Below are 18,451 nucleotides of genomic sequence, written 5' to 3' on the forward strand. Positions count from 1 at the left end.
GGAGTTATTGTAGTTGACGCTGTTGCTAAACGTTCTAAAAGCAAGTGTTGAGCACAAAACACACTGACACACATTGAGAGAGGCAGTTTTTTAAAAGCTTGCAATATATTCAAGTATCCCAGCCAGATTCTTCTAAAAGCCAAAGTTGCTACCCTTTATCCGGTTAATATAAATAAAGGAATGATTTAAACAGAAAAAAAACCGGATAGAGCATATAGTTCCCACCCTTAACCCATGCAATAACAAGTTTTTCTTACTCAATGGTTGCGTAGAGTGATATGAAGTTGTCCGTTTGCACCCACTTGAACAACTCGATCTTGAATGTTGAAAACTGCTGGATTCTTACACTTTCCACAGTGGCAAATGTTCAAGTCAATGACACTTCTGTTGAGACAAAACACCCCCCGACGTAGGTTTCTGATTTTTGCTTAAAAACAAAATTTTCTCAGTTCCTGACACTTACTTTCATGACGATTTAGATACAATGCTCTAAGTTTAAATAGAACGCTTTAATTTATTGATTACGGATCGAAAAGCAACTTAGTAAGGGTTTTTGATAATAACTAATTTGGTATTAACAAAGTTTTTTTTGAAAACTTACGTGAGTAGTAACTTTCGTGAACCAATGGAATTCGATTTCAACTGAGTCGTGAAGCTGCCCGGGGTAACTGGTTAGTAGAGTTTTGGCAAAATCTAAAAAAAATCTATGGATCCTTTTTGGGTTTCATTAAATTGGAACTGCCTCCATCCTCCCCCCCCACACACACACACACACATACGCACCCACGTACACTCATACACACACATACACACATACAAACACACACCCACCTATCTAACCCAAAACCCCTTCCCCTTAGTGAGCAAAATTTACTTACTTACCTTCTCTAGGCACAACCGCTATTATCATACAATTTAAAAAAATTGCCTTGCCCCTCCATCCGACCCCCCCCCCCCAATTAAGAATATGAGTTAAAGACGGGCATGTTCTACAACGGGCGAAATCTTGTATGCCCGCTTATAGGGGAAACAGAATTGATCCAACTACACCAAAAATTATTCGTACATTTTTTTTACTTACAGAATAATTGTTGATTGTGCTGATTGGGTTGTGAAGGACCAGTTGATATGATGTCTGTTGTACCGCTTCTGTTTTTTTTGGGTTTTCGAAAATTGGCGAACAATATGAATATTAAGTCAAAGTTGACAGACAATTAACCTTTCAGTAGAATCCCATAGATTTGAACTGTTCTTCGGAAGAGATTCGGAAAAAAATAAAATGAAAACCACCTCCCATTTTTTATTTAATCTTTTTCTATCCTTTTATATAAAATATATATATATATATATATATATATAAAATATAAAAAATATATAAAAAATTATATATAAATATTTAATATAAATTTTATATTAAAAAAATATTTAATATAATTTATATAAAAAATACAATACCTACCGTAGACCCCTTCTTACACCACTTTACGACCTCTCAACAAAATACCCCTTCAATCGTACATGATCTTAAACCCTATCATCAGGTTACCCCTTGTGACATGCTCTTATCGCCTAGGAATCCCTTACCTTACATTAGTATAGCCCCCCTCCCATAATTGAAGACTGCCACTCTGGAAGCCACCAGCTCTGTACACTCAGCTGATTCTCCATAGCCTCCAGACATCTAATGCATGACCCATTTTTGGCGGTCCATCTATCAGAATTTTTTAATAAAATTATTCCCCTCTTCACTCTTGCATCATTTTACCTTTTTCGCGGCCAAGTTCTTACGCACTTTTGTCACTTCCGAAAAATTTACCCGCTCATATTTACATCTTTTTACCCCCTCGGACGACCTAATCTTACATTATATTAGTCCCCATACTCGTAGACTGGCAATCTTGAACCCACAACCTCTGTACCTTCAGTTGTTTTCCATAGCCTCCAGACCAACAATGATTGATCAATGCTTGACGGTTTATCTCTGTAGAGTGTTTGTTAGAATGACCCCCTCAATGATTTACTGCTCACTCTTAAATCATTTTGTCCTCAATAGGAGCACAATTTTTAAACAAATGTACCTCTCTGGGCAAATTACCCCTCACTCTTAAACCCTTCACCCCCCCCCCCCCCCCACCCGACAGCCCATTTCTCAAATAAATTTGTCTCCTCTGAATAAATTGTTCGCTCACTCTTACATCGTTTTACCCTCTTGTAAGCCTTACTCTTAGTTGGGTGTAATTCCTCGAAAGTCGTAAGATTGCAGCCCATTCTTACATTGAACGTTTGGCCCAGAGATAGTTCATTAACCGTCTTTTTGTTGCAGCCCATTGCAGCCCACACTTACATCTCAATTTTGGCCATGGGGGCTAACTCCGCAAAACTCCTCTCATTGTAGCCCATTGCCGCCCACTCTTATATTTCCGTTTTTTTTCAGCGGGAAGAATTCCTGAAAAATGCCGCCGATTTCAGCCCACGTTTACATCGCAACTTTGGTCATGAGGGTAATTCTTTAACAAGTCCTCACATTGCAGCCCACGCTTATATCGCATTTCTGGTCAGGGGTAATTCCTCAAAAGTCCTTCCATTGCAGACCCACTCTTACATCATATCGTCCCCCTCCGACCAAATTACCCCCCCCCCACTCTTACAGCGAAATGGGAGGACTTTATGGAGGACTTTCGACCCGGGTAAAGCATCTCCGTTTCCGTTTGATGTTAAAGTTTGAACTTTTCAATACAATTCGAAGTAGCTATTGTCAATCGAAAAACTAATCGATATAACTTACATGCATATTTGTAATCTTAATTGTCACGTTTTAATGCTGAGTTCGTAACTTGAATAATGCCTGCCATATCTGCATCTCTGTCTCGAATTGCATGCATGAATGGGAATAAAATGATGTAAGGGGCATGAATGGGAGTAAAATGTTGTAAGAATGGGATTATCGTGGGGGTTAAATTGATGTACGAGTGAGGGGGGTAACTTGATGAGAGGGGGTAAAGTTGTGTGAGAGTGGGCTGCTCAAGACTCACAAAAAAAAGTCTGACAGTAATTTCTCCATTACCCCCAAAATCTCACACCATCTCCCCCTTGACAGCCTATGGAGGCCCAAAAATCTAAAATTCATCAGCTGACTCTTGATTTTCCCAAAAAAAACATTTTCACTGAAACCCCACTCACACATCATTATAAGCCCACCGTAGACCCCTTCTTACACCACTTTACGACCTCTCAACAAAATACCCCTTCAATCGTACATCATCTTAACCCCTATCATCAGGTTACCCCTTGTGACATGCTCTTATCGCCTAGGAATCCCTTACCTTACATTAGTATAGCCCCCCTCCCATAATTGAAGACTGCCACTCTGGAAGCCACCAGCTCTGTACACTCAGCTGATTCTCCATAGCCTCCAGACATCTAATGCATGACCCATTTTTGGCGGTCCATCTATCAGAATTTTTTAATAAAATTATTCCCCTCTTCACTTTTGCATCATTTTACCTTTTTGGCGGCCAAGTTCTTACGCACTTTTGTCACTTCCGAAAAATTTACCCGCTCATATTTACATCTTTTTACCCCCTCGGACGACCTAATCTTACATTATATTAGTCCCCATACTCGTAGACTGGCAATCTTGAACCCACAACATCTGTACCTTCAGTTGTTTTCCATAGCCTCCAGACCAACAATTTTTGATCAATGCTTGACGGTTTATCTCTGTGGAGTGTTTGTTAGAATGACCCCCTCTCAATGAATTACTGCTCACTCTTAAATCATTTTTTCCTCATTAGGAGCACAATTTTTGAACAAATGTACCTTCTCTGGGCAAGTACCCCTCACTCTTAAACCATTCACCCCCCCCCCCCACCCAACAGCCCAGTTCTCAAATACATTTGTCTCCTCTGAATAAATTATTCGCTCATTCTTACATCGTTTTACCCTCTTGTAAGCCTTACTCTTAGTTGGGTGTAATTCCTCGAAAGTCGTAAGATTGCAGCCCATTCTTACATTGAACGTTTGGCCCAGAGATAGTTCATTAACCGTCTTTTCGTTGCAGCCCATTGCAGCCCACTTTTACATCTCAAATTTGGCCATGGGGGCCAACTCCGCAAAATTCCTCTCATTGTAGCCCATTGCCGCCCACTCTTATATTTCAGTTTTTTTTCAGCGGGAAAAATTCCTGAAAAATGCCGCCGATTTCAGCCCACGTTTACATCGCAACGTTGGTTATGGGGGTAATTCTTTAACAGTCCTCCCATTGCAGCCCACGCTTATATCGCATTTCTGGTCAGGGGTAATTCCTCAAAAGTCCTTCCATTGCAGACCCACTCTTACATCATATCGTTCCCCTCCGACCAAATCTGTACGGAGGAATCATGGAAAAATTCTCCCTACCCCTTCATGAATTTGAAATGTTTGACAAAAGTGAATGGACCAATGAGCAGGCCCAGGAAATTTTGCGCCGAATATTGAATACGCCTGATGACGATGAAGTTGGATACATAGTTGAGGTCGATTTAGGTTACCCCGACACCCTGCACGATCTACATTCGGATTTTCCTTTGGCACCCACAAAAGAAGCGATTGATGAATGCTGGCTCAGCGAGTACCAAAGCAGCTTGTTGGCCGATATGCAAATTTAAAAACCCCAGCAGGTGAAAAAACTCATTCAGACGCTGTTTGATAAACAAAATTACACACTGCACTACCAAACTCTCAAACTCTATGTCGAACTAGGATTGGTAGTGACCAAGCTCCATAGAGTGCTTTCATTCAAACAGCAAAAGTGGCTCGCCCCATACGTGAAACTGAATACGGAAAAGCGAAAGCAAGCAAAGAATAAATTTGAGGAAGATTTTTTTAAATTGATGGTTAATTCGTCCTTTGGAAAAACTTGTGAAGGAAAGCGAAACCGAATGAAAGTCAAATTAACCCGCACTGAAGAGGAAACGCTAAAGTGGACAGACAAGCCCGAGTACCAATCGTCAAAAATTTATAGTGAAGATCTTGTCACTGTATGCCTTCAGCAATCGGAAATATTTTGGGACAAGCCAACCATAGTGGGTGGCTGTATATTGGACTTGGCAAAGAAGTTCATGTTCGAGTTTCACTACAAAGTCGTGAAGAAAAACTTTGACTGCAATTTGCTTTATTCAGACACAGATTTTTTTGTATATGAGGTGCGTTCACGAGACTTCTTTGCAGAACTACAGCGGAAAAAGTCGGTCGCTGAGCAGTTCGATTTCTCAAACTTTCCACCAGAACACCCCTTGTACAGCAGGGACAATGCCCGAGTCACGTTAAAGTTCAAAGACGAAATGGGAAGCAAGCCAATTGCCGAGTTTTGTGGTCTGAAGCCGAAACTGTACTCAATCAAGCTCGCTGAAGGCAAGTATAAGTCTTTTTCAGTACCACTGTATTGCCATCCAAACGCAATCATTCAATAAAAACAAGCACGCATTAGGCATTCAGATAGTTCAGTTTTTTCTGCAGGCAGGAAAGCTCGGATGAATTGCAATTAATCATGTTTTTTTTCAGGTCCTGCTAAGAAGGCAGCAAAAGGAGTGACAAAAGATGCCCGCCGCAGTATGACCCACGAGCTGTACAAACAAACTCTTTTGGGCGGCGAGGTGGTGCGTTTGCTGAACACTCGAATAGCTTCAAGCAACGACAGGCTCCACACAATTGCTGTAAACAAGAAGTCTTTGTCAGGCTACGATGACAAGTGGTTTATTATGAGTGACCAAGTTTCCATGCTGCCCTATGGTCATCGTTCGATACGAGAGGATATGTTCTTCAAGTCAATAATGAAAGAGCCCGATTGGGGAGCGGATGACTCGGGCGAAAGCGAGCAGGAAATCGGGCAGCATGCGCAGGAAAGCGGGCAGCAGGAGCAGGAAAGCAGGCTGCAGGCTTCGGTAGCTGGGCAGCAGGCGCTGGAAGGCGAGCAGCAGCCACAGGAAAGCCAGCAGCAGGTGCTGGAAAGCAGGCAGCACTAGCAACAACAGTACAAAAACAAGCAGCAAACACAACAAACAACAAACATTCCACATTCAAACAGTATTCTCAACACAAGTTTAAACTCAATTCCCGACCCAGGTTTTCACCAGCGAAATTATAGCGAGGACGAATTGAATCAAAATTTGGTAGATTTTGACAATTTGTCAGAGTTATCGGACAGTGGATCCTCTACAGACCCAGCTCGTGATGGTTTTATACTAAGTCAAGCGGTAGAATCAGACACAGAGAGTCAACAAGTGGAGCAAATGGCTCTACCAGATCACAGGCAAAACAAAAATAAAAGACAAAACATGAGAAAAGCTAGAATTTCGAAGGCGAAAAAATGTCGAGCAGTGTGTTAATGGACTCAAGTAGCGAAGATGAATAAACTAATACGTACCTCAGTGATGTAGTAGACTTTGTTGATTCTCTTCATCTTGGCTATGGAACAAAGAAAATGATAGTTCACTTCACTCCCGGTGAAGCTAAACAAAACCTTTTTCCCTCCTCGCTTATCTAATACCTTTAATTTTTTTTATATAAACTGTGGCACTCGTAAAATTTTGTGATGGTGGTGCTTGTGAATGAAGTTGGTTTCCGGGGTACTAAATCGGTCATCACAACCCCGAGTGCCTAGGTTGATCAAACGTGGTTCTTCCCCCTTCAGTCCCTGGTGTACTTTAGGCCTTGTGATGTCTAATTTATACTTTATATATGTATATAATAGCTCAGTGGAGTTATTGTAGTTGACGCTGTTGCTAAACGTTCTAAAAGCAAGTGTTGAGCACAAAACACACTGACACACATTGAGAGAGGCAGTTTTTTAAAAGCTTGCAATATATTCAAGTATCCCAGCCAGATTCTTCTAAAAGCCAAAGTTGCTAACCTTTATCCGGTTAATATAAATAAAGGAATTGTTTAAACAGAAAAAAAACCGGATAGAGCATAAAGTTCCCACCCTTAACCCATGCAATAACAAGTTTTTTCTTACTCAATGGTTGCGTAGAGTGATATGAAGTTGTCCGTTTGCACCCACTTGAACAACTCGATCTTGAATGTTGAAAACTGCTGGATTCTTACACTTTCCACAGTGGCAAATGTTCAAGTCAATGACACTTCTGTTGAGACAAAACACCACCCGACGTAGTTTTCTGATTTTTGCTTAAAAACAAAATTTTCTCAGTTCCCGACACTTACTTTCATGACGATTTAGATACAATGCTCTAAGTTTAAATAGAACGCTTTAATTTAGTGATTACGGATCGAAAAGCAACTTAGTAAGGGTTTTTGATAATAACTAATTTGGTATTAACAAAGTTTTTTTTGAAAACTTACGTGAGTAGTAACTTTCGTGAACCAATGGAATTCGATTTCAACTGAGTCGTGAAGCTGCCCGGGGTAACTGGTTAGCAGAGTTTTGGCAAAATTTAAAAAAAATCTTTGGATCCTTTTTGGGTTTCATTAAATTGGAACTGCCTCCCTCCTCCCCCCCCACACACACACACACATACGCACCCACGTACACTCATACACGCACATACACACATACAAACACACACCCACCTATCTAACCCAAAACCCCTTCCCCTTAGTGAGCAAAATTTACTTACTTACCTTCTCTAGGCACAACCGCTATTATCATACAATTTAAAAAAATTGCCCTTGCCCCTCCATCCGACCCCCCCCCCCCCCCAATTAAGAATATGAGTTAAAGACGGGCATGTTCTACAACGGGCGAAATCTTGTATGCCCACTTATGGGGGAACAGAATTGATCCAACTACACCAAAAATTATTCGTACATTTTTTTTACTTACAGAATAATTGTTGATTGTGCTGATTGGGTTGTGAAGGACCAGTTGATATGATGTCTGTTGTACCGCTTCTGTTTTTTTTTGGGTTTTCAAAAATTGGCGAACAATATGAATATTAAGTCAAAGTTGACAGACAATTAACCTTTCAGTAGAATCCCATAGATTTGAAACTGTTCTTCGGAAGAGATTCGGAAAAAAATAAAATGAAAACCACCTCCCATTTTTTATTTAATCTTTTTATATCCTTTTATATAAAATATATATATTTATATATATATATATATATATATAAAATATAAAAAATATATAAAAAAATATATATAAATATTTAATATAAATTTTATATTAAAAAAATATTTAATATAATTTATATAAAAAATACAATACCCACCGTAGACCCCTTCTTACACCACTTTACGACCTCTCAACAAAATACCCCTTCAATCGTACATGATCTTAACCCCTATCATCAGGTTACCCCTTGTGACATGCTCTTATCGCCTAGGAATCCCTTTTCTTACATTAGTATAGCCCCCCTCCCATAATTGAAGACTGCCACTCTGGAAGCCACCAGCTCTGTACACTCAGCTGATTCTCCATAGCCTCCAGACATCTAATGCATGACCCATTTTTGGCGGTCCATCTATCAGAATTTTTTAATAAAATTATTCCCCTCTTCACTCTTGCATCATTTTACCTTTTTGGCGGCCAAGTTCTTACGCACTTTTGTCACTTCCGAAAAATTTACCCGCTCATATTTACATCTTTTTACCCCCTCGGACAACCTAATCTTACATTATATTAGTCCCCATACTCGTAGACTGGCAATCTTGAACCCACAACCTCTGTACCTTCAGTTGTTTTCCATAGCCTCCAGACCAACAATGATTGATCAATGCTTGACGGTTTATCTCTGTACAGTGTTTGTTAGAATGACCCCCTCAATGATTTACTGCTCACTCTTAAATCATTTTGTCCTCAATAGGAGCACAATTTTTAAACAAATGTACCTCTCTGGGCAAATTACCCCTCACTCTTAAACCCTTCACCCCCCCCCCCCCACCCGACAGCCCATTTCTCAAATAAATTTGTCTCCTCTGAATAAATTGTTCGCTCACTCTTACATCGTTTTACCCTCTTGTAAGCCTTACTCTTAGTTGGGTGTAATTCCTCGAAAGTCGTAAGATTGCAGCCCATTCTTACATTGAACGTTTGGCCCAGAGATAGTTCATTAACCGTCTTTTTGTTGCAGCCCATTGCAGCCCACACTTACATCTCAATTTTGGCCATGGGGGCTAACTCCGCAAAACTCCTCTCATTGTAGCCCATTGCCGCCCACTCTTATATTTCCGTTTTTTTTCAGCGGGAAGAATTCCTGAAAAATGCCGCCGATTTCAGCCCACGTTTACATCGCAACTTTGGTCATGAGGGTAATTCTTTAACAAGTCCTCCCATTGCAGCCCACGCTTATATCGCATTTCTGGTCAGGGGTAATTCCTCAAAAGTCCTTCCATTGCAGACCCACTCTTACATCATATCGTCCCCCTCCGACCAAATTACCCCCCCCCACTCTTACAGCGAAATGGGAGGACTTTATGGAGGACTTTCGACCCGGGTAAAGCATCTCCGTTTCCGTTTGATGTTAAAGTTTGAACCTTTCAATACAATTCGAAGTAGCTATTGTCAATCGAAAAACTAATCGATATAATTTACATGCATATTTGTAATCTTAATTGTCACGTTTTAATGCTGAGTTCGTAACTTGAATAATGCCTGCCAATTCTGCATCTCTGTCTCGAATTGCATGCATGAATGGGAATAAAATGATGTAAGGGGCATGAATGGGAGTAAAATGTTGTAAGAATGGGACTATCGTGGGGGTTAAAGTGATGTACGAGTGAGGGGGGTAACTTGATGAGAGGGGGTAAAGTTGTGTGAGAGTGGGCTGCTCAAGACTCACAAAAAAAAGTCTGACAGTAATTTCTCCATTACCCCCAAACTCTCACACCATCTCCCCCTTGACAGCCTATGGAGGCCCAAAAAATCTAAAATTCATCAGCTTACTCTTGATTTTCCCAAAAAAAACATTTTCACTGAAACCCCACTCACACATCATTATAAGCCCACCGTAGACCCCTTCTTACACCACTTTACGACCTCTCAACAAAATACCCCTTCAATCGTACATCATCTTAACCCCTATCATCAGGTTACCCCTTGTGACATGCTCTTATCGCCTAGGAATCCCTTACCTTACATTAGTATAGCCCCCCTCCCATAATTGAAGACTGCCACTCTGGAAGCCACCAGCTCTGTACACTCAGCTGATTCTCCATAGCCTCCAGACATCTAATGCATGACCCATTTTTGGCGGTCCATCTATCAGAATTTTTTAATAAAATTATTCCCCTCTTCACTCTTGCATCATTTTACCTTTTTGGCGGCCAAGTTCTTACGCACTTTTGTCACTTCCGAAAAATTTACCCGCTCATATTTACATCTTTTTACCCCCTCGGACGACCTAATCTTACATTATATTAGTCCCCATACTCGTAGACTGGCAATCTTGAACCCACAACATCTGTACCTTCAGTTGTTTTCCATAGCCTCCAGACCAACAATTTTTGATCAATGCTTGACGGTTTATCTCTGTGGAGTGTTTGTTAGAATGACCCCCTCTCAATGAATTACTGCTCACTCTTAAATCATTTTGTCCTCATTAGGAGCACAATTTTTGAACAAATGTACCTTCTCTGGGCAAGTACCCCTCACTCTTAAACCATTCACCCCCCCCCCCCCCCCACCCAACAGCCCAGTTCTCAAATACATTTGTCTCCTCTGAATAAATTATTCGCTCATTCTTACATCGTTTTACCCTCTTGTAAGCCTTACTCTTAGTTGGGTGTAATTCCTCGAAAGTCGTAAGATTGCAGCCCATTCTTACATTGAACGTTTGGCCCAGATATAGTTCATTAACCGTCTTTTCGTTGCAGCCCATTGCAGCCCACTTTTACATCTCAAATTTGGCCATGGGGGCCAACTCCGCAAAATTCCTCTCATTGTAGCCCATTGCCGCCCACTCTTATATTTCAGTTTTTTTTTCAGCGGGAAAAATTCCTGAAAAATGCCGCCGATTTCAGCCCACGTTTACATCGCAACGTTGGTTATGGGGGTAATTCTTTAACAGTCCTCCCATTGCAGCCCACGCTTATATCGCATTTCTGGTCAGGGGTAATTCCTCAAAAGTCCTTCCATTGCAGACCCACTCTTACATCATATCGTTCCCCTCCGACCAAATTACCCCCCCCCCCACTCTTACAGCCAAATGGGAGGACTTTATGGAGGACTTTCGACCCTGGTAAAGCATCTCCGTTTCTGTTTGATGTTAAAGTTTGAACCTTTCAATACAATTCGAAGTTGCTATTGTCAATCGAAAAACTAATCGATATAATTTACATGCATATTTGTTATCTTAGTTGTCACGTTTTAATGCTCAGTTCGTAACTTGAATAATGCCTGCCATATCTGCATCTCTGTCTCGAATTGCATGCATGAAGTGAAGATGAAATTTTTAAAAATTGTCCTAAGATTATAGTACCGGCAAATCTGTTTTATGGTTTCATCTGTGGAGGAGGGGGGGGGGCTTGCTTGCTTGCTTGCAGAATTCATGAACGTCAGGACAACATTTTTTTTCAAACTCATTCTTTTATTATTTGCAGACTAATCAACCAATACCACTTCGGTGACCTCGACCCTGGTGACTATTACACAGTTGAGATGTGGGTCACAAGTTTAGGAGATGACGTCACAGCTCTAGTCCGGAGTTACACATTTTACGACCACACTTATCCGATTGAGCCAACTATTTCGACGGCTGTTACTGTGGCAGAGCATACGATGCATTTTGGATGGACAAATCCTGTTTATTTTGAGGTATTTTAAATTAAACGAGGCAGACAATCTTGAATTGCACATGAACGTATTTAGTACTTTTGATTCCTCCACACACTATTGCGACCATGTCGAGGCGTCAAAACTGAAAATGTCTCCAGAAAAGTTTTGTAATTGAGGTTTTCATTGCTGAATGCGGTGAAAGCGGTGATTTACAAATTTTTTTTATATTTACATTTACCTTATTTCTGAGGACAAGTTTATCGCTTTCGGTGCACGTAACGATGAAATTTTGATAAATTTTCGTTATAAAATTTCGCGCTTTGCTTGGAAGAATTTTTTATTAATAATATTTTACCTCAAATCTTATAACTTTTCTCTGAAAAATATCTACCAGGGTTTTGCTTTACTGCAGTCAATTATATATATGTAGAGAGTGCAAGTGTTTTAAGGGTTCCACAGTCAGATTTTAATATCTTTTAGAATCTTTAAAATAATAATAAAGGCATCAGTCAAAAGGATTTATCAATGTGGTTTGTCGAATCGAAGATAAAAATTAATTTGAAAAAGTTTTTGAAATATACTAATCAAAAGCATGCAAGTCTTAGTTCCTAGATCAAGCCAAAACTTGGCATGTCTAACTCCACCACTCAGCAAGTAAAAAAAGTCAACAATTGCGGGAACTTGTCAAAAAATGTCTGGAAAACGCCAAAAGAGCCAAGAAGATGTTATAATAGGGACGGAAAACTGTCTGTTCATAATATGTCTGCGATACCACAAAATGGGAAAATGTCCTGAAATGGTTAAAAAAATATTCAAATAGGTCCCCGCATAGACCATTTCTTTTTAAAATTTTGCGATCATCAAAGAAAATAAAAAAAAACGGAAGAAAATGAAAAAAAGATAAATGAAATCTGAATTAAGAAGAAAAGAAAATATTAAATTGGTACTCCAACAGTGTAAAGTTGAGTTGAATTCTTTTTCAGATAGAAAGAGTTTTGCAAATTGACTCCTGGCAAATATAATCAAATATAATCTGATAGATTAAAACATTTTTCAAATTTCCAGAAAAATGTACCTCTGTGAACAATTTAAAAAATTTCGAATTGGAAAGTATGCTTGGGTGAAATTCATTTTTTTTCCGTTTCTCTTTTGGGCAGAAGATTTTTGCTTTCATGCTCAAAGACACGACACTATTCAATTCGAGCTAACTGCAGTTCCAAAAAATCAATATGAGCTATTGTATAAAGGGGAAGCTGATTATTTTTAATCTGTGCAATTGTGATGCAAGTGATATCTGCGTGACTCTGCTTGAAATCATTGAGAACTTCAGACGTTTATCGAGAACTGCGAAGATTTTTTTGCATATTAAAGTAAGAATGCTTAAAAAACGAAGTGAGCACGTCTCACAATGACGACTGTCAATGGAAGTCAACTTCTGGCTAATAAGGAACTCTTGGCATTCTAACTTCTGGTAGTGCAGATTTTCGGCATCTTCAAATTTTCTAATTGCAGGTTCCATAACATAATAGCGAATTTTTTGTGGCTTCTGGCTTCTGAAGGAAAAAGGAAATGATGTATGCAAACAATTCAAATTTATATTACACAACAGACAAAAAGAACATACATTTTTTAAAACCCAGTCAGAAAAATTCGACTTGTTCTATATTTGAGACAATATGGTTTCAGAGTTACTTGTGTTTAAGTCTGACAATTTTCTGCTGCTTTTTCCTACCATTTGCGTAAAATATAATATACAACAATTCTTGGACCATGAGAAATTTGTTAATGGTCGTGAGCTCTCCAAAATGTTTTGATCAAATTCTAAGAAACATTCCAAAATTCCAAATTTAATGTTCTCGTTAATAAAAACGAATTCACACAAAACACTTGAGTGAACTTTTATGCTTATGTTTTCAAAAGTGAACCCAAAATTTTTCGCCTTATTAGACCTCATTTTTAAAATTCGGCTTACTTGCCTATCGGCTTGCTTGACCACCACCGTTTTCACAATCATTTTTGTTTTGAGTATTACGCAACATCTTATTCGATTATGTTATAGAAAATCTACATCTGGCACGAGCCCATAGGTGGAAGCTGCCCTTGCTACAAAGACAACCAAAGGTACGTCCTCTTATTGCAAAATGAAAAAAAATATCATTTTACTGAGTTAGTTATCGTATAATAATCCAAAGTTTTACGCAAATTAATCAAATCTAACTTTTGAATTATTAAGTTTGGAAGCTGATTTTCATTTTTAGTCATTTTGTATATTGTAAAATTGAGGGCTCTGCATAGTAACTAAGTGAATTGTTAACAATTCAATATTCATATGAGAATTTGCAGAAACTCAGAGTACAGACAAACTTGAAAATCAAAGTTTCATTATTATCTGCTGTGTTAAGTGTGATGTGTAATGAACCTTTAATGAATGAAAGAGGTATTGATTGATAGAACTAAAATAAAAATGACAATATACTATGTAAGGCTCCTTGTCGTTTGTTTTAGTTCACTCAAAAACTTATTTATGTTTATTTGTCTTTCTTTCAGAGATTCTATACACGCAATACAAAGATACAAAATTGAGACATTTTTTTCAAATTTGGCTTGATTCAAGGAAATCTGATTTGATGATAATTTTTCCAGCCCAAGTGACGAAACAGTCTCTGACCTCATAGCCGGGGAGGAATACACAACGCACATGTTAGCCGAGAGTGAATTTGGCCGAAACAGTTCTGAGTTGACATTTGTTCACTCTCTCTACACAGACACTGTCACTCTAGACAACACTCTCACCACTCACTCTCTGACAACTGATGTTGACTTCGACTCTGGTGTCGGATCTACAGTGGAGCTCAAGTTGCAGTGCCTCGACTTTACACTGACATGGAGACAGCTGAAAGCATTCAGGTTAATTCACTTGAATTCACCTTAATCGGTACGCCTGGATTAAGGCGAGCCAGCGTATCATATTATTTAAGAACAAAAAACACATATCCGCATCACCCAATTTGAGGTCCGCACGACGCAAGGTACCGGGGTCGAGGTTTGGCGGTGAATTTTCGTAAGAAACGCGGTGAAATGTGGTGAAAAAAAATAATTTTCACCGCGTATTTCTTACATCTTTTTGCGGTGAATGCGGTGAACCGCGGAGAAATTTTCATTTTCACCGCGTTCTCAGTATTCTTACAAAAAATAATCTTCCCTACACGTGTTTGAACCTCGGACCTCCTGCATGCCTTCAGCTGCTTATTCCACTGCCCTAATTGTCACTTACTTCTTTGATATTCCTTGGAAATTTAAATCAGATTGAGTAAACAATGAAAAGCATATGCGGTGAATTTTTGTATGAAATGCGGTGAAATGTGGTGAATTATTTTTTTTCACCGCATTCACCGCTTTCACCGCATTTCTTACATTATTTTGCCACAAAACTCGATGCGGTGAATTTTTGTAAGAAATGCGGTGAATTTTGCGGTGAATTTTTGTAAGAAATGATGTGAAATGCGGTGAAATGTTTATTTTCACCGCATTCACCGCAATCACCGCATTTCTTACAAAAATTCACCGCATTCACCGCATTTCTTACAAAAATTTACCCAAAAACCTCGACCCGGGTAGCTGTGATCAGACCGAATTGGGTTGCGCACGGAGGTGGGGGGGGGGGGGGGGGGCAGACCATTTATTAAATTTTGATCAATTTACAACTCCGAAAAAAATTATTAGTTTTAAATTTTTGAAAAAAGAGGGAAAAAATACGTTAAACTAAACTTTGAAAAATCGACTGATTGCAAGAAAAATAAATTTCAAAGGAAAAGCAAAAACTAATTAGCTTTGTACCAATGAAAGTAAACACATTGGAGTATCAGCAACAACGCCAAAAACAAACAAAGAAGCAAACAACGCACACCAACAAACATACATACATCCATACAAACGTACATAGATACAATCATACTGTTACGGCTGCTATCTAATTACAGATTTAGAATAACGTTACGCCGCTGGTTCGCAGATATTTAAGGTCCCTAAACTGTCAAATCGAAAATCTTCAAAAAACGGATTTCAACCTTTTGTCTCGCAACTTGAAACTTATTGAAAAACGGTCTTCTATTGATATTCCGATTACAACTAGCAAAATTCAATCAACTGATTGATACAGAAACTTTAAACTCTAAAATGAATAACTTAGAACAATGTTTACATAACAAATATACAACAGTATAAAACATTAACAATTTGGTTCGTGGATTATTAAATAACATAACACTCGTTAAAAGGACTGCAGAAAAGGGAAAATTACCCGAAGGTAACAACATCACACCACTTTACACAATTCGTGAAGATTAAACATACTTAACATTTAAATAATTTACTTCAAATTGAACAAAGGGTAAAAGTCACAACATTTTTGTACTACATTCGGCATTAAATAAATGTCAACTACAGGAAGTGGTCAATTGAGTACTGTAGTCATAAGTCATAGCCTTTAGACACACATTGGGTTCAAATGAAGGTTAACAATAACAACAAAACTTAACATATTGAACTTAAACTGATGAGAAACTAATGACTTTCGCCAATTCTCTGACTTAAGCAAAAAAATGGACAAAAAAGTTGAAAGGGATTTCAATGAAACTAGCACCGACCGATAGGGCTTGGTGAGATAGGGTGCTGCTTTAAAGGAAGATTTTTTATACAACCACATCTTCATGTAGAAAAAAGACCTTGAAGATTACGTTTTTGACTGTAAAGCCACTTTTGCAATAAAAATCAAAAACTACTGCACCAAAAAAATGATAACTCATATCAAATCCTACAGGGAACAATACCTAGGAGAATAGGCTTTGAGATGACAACAAATTTTAGAATGATTTCGTGGTACTTTAGGAACTATTAGCACCTAATTGTGAAAAAATGTCTATTTTTGCTTCAAGGTCACCCGTATACCGGTTTTGACCTTCAACCAATCGAGCACTTGATAGCATCAATTGATAGCACAAGATGAGGGAATACTTTGAGCATATACACTGATGACCTTGGTCAAGGTCATTGACTTGTAGCAACATAAAACTTGCATAATATAACAATTGTTGGCTAAAACTCCATTTTTAACTACTAGAAATTATATTAGTCCAATGTTCGTGAAAACTTTTGACTGGTTAGACATTAGCAAGGTTAAATACGTTTAAAGTTATCGACAGAAACATATAAAGGTCAATTTTGAGCAGCAAAAGTGTTTCAACCGCAACATCGCCGGCCCAGATTTTGGCTACTTTCCAAAATTAACATCACTTGCGGTCACTATTGACCTGAGTCAGTTTTACTACTGGCCTCTTGTAGCCTCCAGTTGCAGTTCTAACCCAAACTGAACTTATGACTCTATCATCACTTGGATATACTTCTTCAATTCTCCCCAAAGGATAATTGAAAGGATGAACATTCTGATCCAATATCCAAACCAAATCTCCAGCTTTCGGTTCGCTCAGCTCTTCCTTCGCCCATTTAGATCTCTGCTGTAGGCCAGGAAGGTATTCATTCATCCACCGATTCCACACTGAAACTAGGATGCTGTGTTGATCACGAAACAACTTTCTGTAACTCGCTGAAGTTCCAGAAAACAAAGCATTTGGCCATTGTACACTGATTTGACCAATTAGGAAGTGATTTGATGTTAAAGGCTAAAGATCTGAGACACCTCCAATTACATCAGTGAGAGGTCGGTTATTGACTAACTGTTCAACAATACAAAGCACTATTCGAAGCTTGTCTTCAGTCAGACTTTGCTTCCCAAGAACATTAAACAGAGCTTTTTTGCAAGATCTCACAAGACGTTCCCATACACCACCAAAATGTGGAGCCGCAGGCGGGTTGAACGTCCACTTGATGCCTTGTTCGACTAGGCTGGCTGTAATTTCATCTGCTTTGAGATCTTGAAAAGCTTCTTTGAACTCTCAGGCTGCTCCGACAAAGTTTGCTCCATTGTCAGAGATAATTGACTTAGGTTGACCTCGTCTTGCAATGAATCTATGAATTGCATCAATGCAAGCTGCTGTATCCAAGCTGTCTACTAATTCCAGATGAATCGCTCGAACACTGAAGCACGTGAACAAGCGCACCCACTTCTTGACGGTGCGTCTGAATAATTTAACTTCAAGCGGTCCGAAGTAGTCTACTCCGGTGTTCGTAAAGATTCGAACTTCGCTCGTAACCCTATCGACTGGTAGGTCGCTCATCTGTGGCGATCTTCAGTCAGACTTTGCTTCCCAAGAACATTAAACAGAGCTTTCTTGCAAGATCTCACAAGGCATTCCCATACACCACCAAAATGTGGAGCTGCAGGCGGGTTGAATGTCCACTTGATGCCTTGTTCGGCTAGGCTGGCTGTAATTTCAATTGCTTTGAGATCTTGAAATTCTTCTTTGAACTCTCGGGCTGCTCCGACAAAGTTTGTTCCATTGTCAGAGATAATTGACTTAGGTTGTCCTCGTCTTGCAGTGAATCTATGAACTGCATCAATGCAAGCTGCTTTATTCAAGCTGTCTACCAGTTCCAGATGAACCGCTCGAACACTGAAACACGTGAACAGGCACACCCACTTCTTGGCGGTGGGTCTGAATAATTTAACTTCAAACGGTCCGAAGTAGTCTACTCGGGTGTTCGTAAAGGTTCGAACTTCCCTCGTAACTCTATCGACTGATAGGTCGCTCATCTGTGGCAACTGGCTGTTGCTGAACAATCGAC

General features: G+C 39.2%; 1 protein-coding gene across 1 annotated transcript in view; it reads left to right on the forward strand.

Moving 5' to 3' along the window:
- Positions 1-18,451, forward strand: part of LOC142350517 (uncharacterized) — a 129,063-nt gene that overhangs the window by 41,564 nt on the left and 69,048 nt on the right. The window contains exons 5-7 of the mRNA XM_075402367.1: positions 11,536-11,749; positions 13,770-13,831; positions 14,354-14,617. Coding sequence (XP_075258482.1) covers positions 11,536-11,749; positions 13,770-13,831; positions 14,354-14,617 — 540 coding nt within the window. The remainder of the gene's footprint in view (positions 1-11,535; positions 11,750-13,769; positions 13,832-14,353; positions 14,618-18,451) is intronic.

The sequence above is a fragment of the Convolutriloba macropyga genome, chromosome 12 (assembly GCF_964194025.1).
Source record: "Convolutriloba macropyga chromosome 12, txConMacr16.3, whole genome shotgun sequence".
Taxonomy (NCBI): Eukaryota; Metazoa; Xenacoelomorpha; order Acoela; family Convolutidae; genus Convolutriloba; species Convolutriloba macropyga.